We start from the raw sequence: 8977 nt of genomic DNA on the forward strand, positions 1-8977 counted from the left end.
ACTCGTCAAAGTCAAATGATTTTCCGAGCTTCAATTTATGATTAGTTTTTGTCGAGAAAGTTAGATAATAATTTAATATAATTGTTTATAAGAAAAGTAAACATTTTATTCTGTTTCTAAGCATTATTTTCTTAAGGGCCCACTTTGCCCCATCCTCCCCTATACGTATATTCGCAGTCTGTGAAACTTGAAGCTTTTTCAGAACTCGACTGCGCGAATACACCGTAAACCCCCGCAATCTGTACCCCCATAGACGTTTTCACTGACGAGGGTGTCTTACGTTCATGTTCCACTCGCATTATATGGGCCGTTCCCTGCAGTAAATTCGACCCTCGCCATATTCACTATAGCACTGGAGAAAATTTCATGCGTTTCGATTGCCAGAAAATTTAAAGAAAATGGTTACCTGTATAATAGCGATTTAATTATTCCTGATACCGCAAAAAAATTTTGATACAAGTAACCGTTTAATCGGATTATAATTCTGATTCCCAAATGCGATATCTTCGATATCTCCGATCATATTCTATCTGTACCTAGAAACAGAATCTGTCTCAGCAATTTGCTCTCACTTATGACAGTCGAAAAACGATTGACTTCAGCTTTCACCCCGTAAATTCGAAAAAATAGTTTTTTAGTACACTAGACCCGGCGCGGAATGCCCCGTATATCTTGCGGATGCTGGACAGGGCGGGCAGATCCAGGGGTACAAAGCCGGCTCAATGGCGTCTAAAACGTATCCCGAGTCCCCCGCACAATTGCTTTTGCCGTTGCCTTTGCTTTCGCGCGGAGGGCGTGCAGCCCTTTTCCATTAAGATTAGCGAGCTAATGGCACCACGAGGACCAGACGCGCATACTGGTCTTACACACACGTACCGTGGGTGCAACGTGTCCTCGCCATCCCTCTCCGAGAGCCACCCCCATCCTCCGGGCACTCGTTTCCGCGCCAACTTGAGTATATATACCCCCACGTCCTAATGTTGCAAACAATGAAGAAGGGCCCCAGTCCCGTAATTAGAGTTAGCAGTCACCCGGGGGTGTTTTGGGGGTCCTTCCGGATCTCCTATGCGGACAGAGAAACGCGATTGTGGAATAAAGACGGGGGGGTTGAAGTCCGGAGTCTTTTCACCCTTAGCATGACGTAAGATGAGTTCGCTTTGAGGGCTTATACAGTCAGTATCTCATTTTATTTACCATCATTTTCTACGGATTTCTCAAGTTCGATTTCTTCTGGGAAGCGAAAAACTTCCCTGAGGTTTATACGGAAGCCCTTATTGTGTGATTTGTGCGAACAATCACGAGTCGGGGGGAAAATCGTCTCCTGCATCTTTTATCCTGCAGATCAGTAACGAGTGGGATAAACTTTTGCAGAAATCGTTGAGTTTTACAAACTTCTTACGCAATATTATATTCGGACGTGAAAACCGCTTACGTCACGCGAACGGAAGTGTGAACAGGTGCCACAAACAGGGAACATTGTGTTCACGTAGCTTGAACGGTGTTTTCCTTTTTCCTTGTTCGCGCGTTTCCTTTTTTCTTCTATTAGTGACAAAAATCTATCGCGTTTTGGAGCGCAAAAATCGAGGTTGTAAAAGAGTAAGCCGAGTGCCGAAGGGTTTACAACTTAATTCAAGTGCCGTGTAATACGAATGAAGGGTATCACGATAAGTCCTGCCTGATATTGAGCAAGCATTGTCAAATTGTACGAGCAAGATGATACTTATTGTTAGTTATAAAATAATTTCGCGCACTTTTGATGAGCTAATTGATTGCTACCGATAAACACCCCCCCCCCCCCCCTCCCTCCCCTCGTAGAGCAAATCTTTCTAGTTTCCATGTTACAAGTGCTGCGTATTTTCTAACGCTGCCAGTAATATCGACGTTTTCTTTGACTCTTTGAATAATTCGGTTAATAATCACTCCGAGAACATGTCAGTATTTACTTTCCAAAATTATCCCCAGTACGGTCATTTCACCCTTTTACACGAAAAATTTTAGATGTTCTCGCAACGGTCAAGATTCAAATATCTTCTTTTACAAATTGGGAGAAATGTAATATTATTTGGTAGATAACTGTTGAAGGGAAATAAAAAGCGTGAAAGCTGCTAACTTCAACCTCACTACATTTGACTGGTTTTGCTGCAACGTGAACTCTATTTGCTGAATTATGCACTGCTCGCAAATGAATAATGTGAAATGTGTTTTCTGATGTGCGAACTGTGAACACCCAATATCAATTTTGAAAAAATCTCAGAATCTAAGTAGCCGAGAACAAATTTGATGCGTGCATCCTACGGTAATCACCTACCACGACATGAAGGTCCCCAGGTTCCGACACTTTCAAGGTACAAGTGGATACACACTGTCTGGTATGCTTGGGCTGTCTGGGCTAGTGTGTCAAGAGGTTTGGGCGTCTCTGACATTGCACTGTACGTTATTCGGCACGTTATTCGGCGCTTCAAGTACAGTCATGAATTAGTTTGAGTCTCTTGTTTTTGTCATTTCAACCGTATGGTACAGTTAAGGCAAATGAAATATGTGCAATTCGAGCGAATAATCATTTGGGGGAAAATCCTTCGCGTAATTAACGAGATGACGTGGTTTTGACTCAGTCCATCTTCGAGCAGTTGACTCGTGAGCAAAATGACTTGTTTGTCCAACCTTGCAGTCAGGTCGCAGTCTACTTTTTCTCTCAGAGTATTCATTGCGCCGATCATGAAAGAATACTCTGATACTAACTGTAATGAACATTTGATCGCTGCTAGACCGTGTGTAACACAGTGGAGACAAATACTTAGCCTTGAGCTTTGCAGATTATTTATTCGCTACGTACACAGAGCCGGGAAAAAAATCTGAATTTTATTACCACTTGAAGCACCTGAGTGTGTAACAAGTTACGTAATGTACTTTCATTGTGAAATGGATAGACAAGTACGCATGAGGCACGATGCTGGTTGCGAACAATGCTGAGCAAGAGCGGTATACAAATTGCATGTGAAAGAAATTGCAAGTGTCTCATTTGCTGCGATTTATATTCAAACAATACTTCGATACCTTCGGCTTATATGCTTGCACTACCTCTGACACGTAAGTGAGGCATATCTTGCAACAAAACCCACAGTTTCTCCAAAACCGCAATCAAACCAACATGTCAGAAACACGACAGTTTTACGCAGGGCGAAACATCTTCATCACCGGTCAGCGTTTTTCACATATGAAAAAGTAAATTGCTCTTGGGATGCATCGATTTATTTGCATTGCTTCACCGGGATAATTTAAAATAATTCTGGCCCACGTACAATTGAGACAAGAACGTGTGTAATTATTGATAATTTCCTGCAGGTGGAACCGGCTTCTTGGGTAAAGGACTGGTGGAGAAGTTGCTCCGAAGCTGTGAAGAAATCAGAATCGCCTACCTTCTGGTACAAGAGCGAATCGATTCTCTGCATATGAGATTCAGCGCCAATTATTACGCTATCTAACATTCAAAGAATACGCAAGGAAGTAAAGTGAACTAAAACGGCATATCATTTGGTTACATTTCAATTTTGAGAAGACAAAAGTACGCCGAGGTGATACGTCGGAGCGTAACATCTGCTTGACCTGCAAAAGTGTCGTATCATGATTCACCTTGTTCCCACAATGTTAACCTTAGAAATAAGTTGTATCTTTTTCACAAAAACAGTTTCTTTAGTTTATTATTATTTGCATTTGTTCGTATAATGCACATGACGTGGGTAAAATGATTCGATTGATTTACATTCGTACGCGTGGTATCTCATCCATAAGTAACGCGAATTGGGCGATAAGGCACAGAGGCTCTCCACCCGCAATCGAGCCAATATGTCGGAAATACGACAGTTTTACGCTGGGCGAAACGTTTTCATCACCGGTCAGTATTTCCAAATAAGAAAAAAAAACTTATTTTCGGGATATTACAATTTTTCTACATTACTCGACCGCTATTATTCAAAAAAATTCTGCCCCACGTTCGATTGTGAGGAAAACGCGTAAAATTATTGATCGTTCCCTTCAGGTGGAACCGGCTTCTTGGGTAAAGGACTAGTGGAGAAGTTGCTCCGAAGCTGTGAAGAAATCGAAACCGTCTACCTTCTGGTTCGTGAAAAAAAAGGAAAAACTGCACAAGAGCGAATCGATTCTCTGCTCCTCGAACCGGTGAGATTTGAGGAAGTTCTTCTAGTGTGTGAGCTGGCCATAAACCGCGCATATATCTTTCGCTACAGGTGTTTGACGTTTTGCGGACCAGCTTTCCGAACTTTTCTGAAAAGATTCATCTAGTTGCCGGTGACGTAGCCTCCGAAGGACTGGGATTATCAGCAGAGGATCGCGAGCGCATTGTCAACGAGGTTTGCAGGATGCACATTGACTCTTCATATCCACTTGTCGGCCCGTGAAAAGCAGCAAACTCTTTCAGGTTTCCGTGATCTTCCACGTGGCGGCCACAGTGCATTTTACCGAAAGACTGGACAAAGCCATTTCCCTGAACGTCAACGGCGTTAAACACATGCTGGACATCGCCAAAGCATGCAAGAACCTGGCGGTAAGAGAGGATTTCTTCAACATCTTACAGTGGGGCCAACTGGAGGAACCGGCTGTCGATTACCACGACGTCTCCCTTCCTTCGACCTGCCAAACACCTCACTCGCCGTCACCTTAACGCTTTTCTGTTTCAGGTCGGGGTTCGCGTGTCGACTGCTTTCAGCAACTGCGTCCTCGGTAGCATCGACGAAAAGTTGTACGCTCCGCCATTGAGCTACAGGGAGGCGAACGATCTCTGCGAAAATCTGAGGAACAGTGATATGTCGGAAGACGAGATTGAATCTGTTACGAAATCGTAGGTTTTCGAACTAACTTGTGGCGGCGAGTGCACGGCTGAGGATAGTAATCGAAGTGATTAATTGCAGAGTCTTGAAGGGATGGCCGAACACTTACACTTTCACCAAGGCTATCGGCGAAGGTGTCGTCGCCGAATTTGCTCGAGAATTGCCGTTCGCAGTTTGCAGACCATCGATCGGTGATATTCTTATTCTATGATTGTTCTTACCTTGACTGAAGTGAACGTTGTCCCTAGAATTCCAGTAGACTATTGCATGAATTGACAAACGGATTGTGACTCGGATCAAATTGAAGGCTGAATTTTTATTTTCTGATTGTTGTTCTCATAACCATTGCACATTGAAAGACAGCAATAATTATCCGTAGTAATGAATTCATACAACGAGCCAACGCCAGGCTGGATTTCCGGTTTTAATGGGCTTCCAGCGATGCTATGTGCAGTTTCTCTCGGCTTAAATCGCGTCGCTTTGATTGACGATGATGTGAGAATCGATATAGTTCCGGTGGATTATGTCTACAACGCTTTAATTTCTTGCGCTTGGGAAACAGCTGTCACTAAAGAAAGGTAATGTCTCTGAATCCCGATTCATACTGCCCATTATGTGAAGAAAATCAAAATATAAATGTATATGCGTTATGGAACGCACACTTTCTACAATGGAAATACATAAGAATAAAAGTATCACAACCTGCAAAAGTTATTGAGCAATTTTTGGGTCAGTAAATATCTGGTAGTGTAGATTCGACCGGTTTGCTTTCAGACACCATGAGGATATTTCTGTCTACAATTATGTCAGCGGAAATGAGAAACCAATAACTTGGAGGCAGTTTCGAAAAAATTACGAACGTTCCGGACGTGAAAAGCCATCGGTTCAAGCGATTTACTATCCCTTCCTTTTATACACAAAATCAAGATTTGTTTGCCAAGTGTTACAATTTCTTCTGAATATTTTGCCAGCGCTCATAATTGACGGGGTTGCACGAGTGTTAGGAAAACAGCCCCGGTAAGCTTAAAATCCCACTGATATCTGTATACTATGGTCGAGTATTTCCAGGGTACAGCCTTTGCGCCATCTCGTGTTATCTTTTTAAATTCTGGACAAGCAAAAGTCTTAAACATATGGGATAGACATGTAGGAAGCACCTTCACTCTTCAATTATAATTAAATCATTACATGCAATTTCAGTGAAAAAATTAATGAGTGACTTCGAAGAAGTGCAATTAGATGTTTGTAGAGGAAAGAATATTTCTAAGGGTACAACATTATGTACAAGTTTCCATGCCTCTTGAAGAGATTGATGTTAATAATTCTCGCTGTATTTTTGATACGGTAATTGGTGAAACACCAGGCCAAAATGGCTCAAATAGTAACATCAATCGTTATGACGATGTTATTGAGCTAACAAGGAACACGTCTCAATGTGCCAACGGGGATTTTGATCATATATTTTTCTTGGGTAGTCGGAGGTCCCAAAAAGAAAACCCTAAGACCGTTCGCCTGCTTTTATTGTAAAATAATTTGCATCACTCCGCAAGCGAAAAATATTTTGATTACACAAATCAGAACTAGTAGAAATGGAAAGAAAAATTGAGAAAAAAAAATTCAAATATGCATATTTCTTGAAAATCTGAATTCACAGGCAAACGATCTTAGGGTTTTCTTATTGGGACCTCCGACTACCCAAAAAAAAAATATGATCAAAATCCCCGTTGGCACATTGAGACGTGTTCGTCGTAAGTTTAGAACCTTAGTTTGTTAAAAAAGTAGAAAATTTGGTGATAAACAATAAATATTCAGGTCATTTATGAAGTGAGGTTCTAAACTTACCGCAATAACAACATAATAATAATTAGTATTATTTTTTGAGCTATTTCAGCCTAATGTTTTTCCTAATGCCGTGCCTCAAATACACCGAGAACTGTTCGCAATAGTCTCTTCATGTACATTCGAGACATAAAAATATTGTACATAATTTGGTACGTATAGAAATACTTTTACTTCTAAAAATATCTAATTGCACTTTTTGAAAGCCGCTCTCTATTTTCACTGACATTGTGCGTCTTTGTTCACTTATAATTGAAGAGTAAAGCAGCTTGTTACACGTCCAACCCATATGTTTACGAGTTTTGCTTGCCCAGAATTTGAGAAAAATAAAAGACGAGATGGCGCAAAAGCTGCGCGCCAAAGAACTTCAGAAGCGTATATAGTTTCGATTTATTCGGTTCGAGTCGCACTTGTGGCATCAATGATTTACCATCATTTCAGGTTACTAAAGGTTGCGACAATAATATGGAAGGCGTGGATCGCCTTCGAATATTTCGGCACGGGGCAATGGGACTTCAAAAGTCATCGAGTTCAGAACCTGTGGCAACGAATGGGGCCTACGGACAAGAAGGAATTTCCTTTCAACATGCAAGAAGTCGACTGGGAGAAACATGGTGCACGTTTGATTGAAGGTTCCAAAAAGTACTTAATAAAGGACCCTCCTGGAACTGAAGCCAAGGCGAAACGACGATACATTTAGTGAGTAAATACTGAGTTGCGGTACAAGTGTGCAAAGCACGTGATTCTCGCACGAGTGTAGCGGGTGTTTCAAGAGTGAAAAACACATCGACGTAGAGAATGGACTGCGAGAGCTGGCCAAAAACATGTTCGCCGATTAGAAAGAGTCAGATAGCAATACGGGCCTATTCGTGTCCTTGTTTCAGCTATTTCGATGTGATATTCAGCCAATGGCGGTCTTGGAAAAGACAGCGATTCGCACTAACAATGCTCCATCTCGCTTGCAGAGCTGCGAACACATTCCATAGACTTATGAAGATAGACTGCGCGGTCCTTTTGCCGAACTGAAGCCTGAACGAGAAAGAGAAAGCAACAGCGGGAGTCCGACCTCTCACTCTAATCGGTCACTTGGCCGGGGAAGCACCCAGCTCGTACTATGCAAGTACACCACCCCGCTTGCCTGGTGCTCCCCACCCCTTCGACCGTGCAACAGAGAGGTCGGACCCCGCTGTTGGTTTCTCTTTTTAATTAGGGCATCAGCACGGACTGCCGAGTCTATCCAGTAATTCTGTGACATATTCCGTGCATTGCTTGTCAGGTAGGGAACACGCGGTCTATTTTCTACGTCGAAACAAAAACTCGAGTGTGAGTGCCACGTACGCGCACGTGTAAGGTATACTATTTTTCGTGATACCTGTAATGGGAAGTTCGAATCAAGATAATAGAAACAGTAGTAGTCTAACCTGAACGAAGATGCGTAGCTGGAACACAGCGGACGCGATGACAGTCACGCTCGTCACGTCCAGTGGCGCTAGTTCAGCTCCTAAAACTGTATCGCAACAAGCAATACTTAACAATTTTCAACATCACCCAACGGTTTTTCAAGCGTAGGGGAATCGGGCGCAAAGTCGAACTTTCCATGCAGGTGTTCGAAAAAATTTGTACTGAATCACCACTTTGATAATATATTAATCGCGACCAACGAATCATCGTTAATTACAGGCCTTTTCAACGGAAGTTAAAACATTTCTGATAATGTAATTTTCATTTCCCATGTATTTCAGCTTGTACATCATCCACTCGATGGTTCGTCTCGTATTATATTCCTTCGCTATATGGATGGTATGGAAAATACTTTTGTAACACAAGCCTTCCGCTTTGTTCAAAAACCTACAAGACAATCACCGAGTACTCAAATGCTGCGCAGAAAATATGGAAGAAATTGCCAATATTACGCAATGGTGGAGGTTACGTGCTGTTGATCCGTGTGGACTCATCATCACTTGCTAAGCAACGACGCTCGAGATAACAGACTTGTAATGAGAAACAAAAAAATAAGCCGTGATTCTGCTGATTGGTAATAAATTCAATGTTCTTCATGGTGTACATACAAACAGTAACCACCGATTATGAAGTTTGCAAGACCTGCAGAATCTAAGTAGCCGAGAATAAATTTGATGCGAACATCCTACAGTAATCACTTACCGCGACCTTCGACACTTACACGATAAGGATAAGAACTGGAGAAATCCACAGATGGTACACAGCTTGTAAATAATTGGGGGGATTGAAAATATAGTTCAAGGGTATAGAATAAACATTATACAATATTACAT

At 42.0% G+C, this 8977-nt stretch overlaps 1 protein-coding gene across 1 annotated transcript; it reads left to right on the forward strand.

Moving 5' to 3' along the window:
- The first annotated feature begins 3843 nt into the window (after nt 1-3843).
- On the forward strand, nt 3844-8539 carry LOC124407565 (putative fatty acyl-CoA reductase CG5065). Its single transcript, XM_046883821.1, has 10 exons — nt 3844-3892; nt 4037-4176; nt 4245-4367; nt 4436-4561; nt 4695-4855; nt 4926-5035; nt 5224-5422; nt 5619-5861; nt 7107-7382; nt 8426-8539. The coding sequence occupies exons 1-10, from the start codon at nt 3844-3846 to the stop codon at nt 8502-8504; spliced, it is 1506 nt and encodes a 501-aa protein (XP_046739777.1). The 3' UTR covers nt 8505-8539.
- The last annotated feature ends 438 nt before the right edge of the window (nt 8540-8977 follow it).

This window comes from Diprion similis, chromosome 6 (genome assembly GCF_021155765.1).
Source record: "Diprion similis isolate iyDipSimi1 chromosome 6, iyDipSimi1.1, whole genome shotgun sequence".
NCBI lineage: Eukaryota > Metazoa > Arthropoda > Insecta > Hymenoptera > Diprionidae > Diprion > Diprion similis.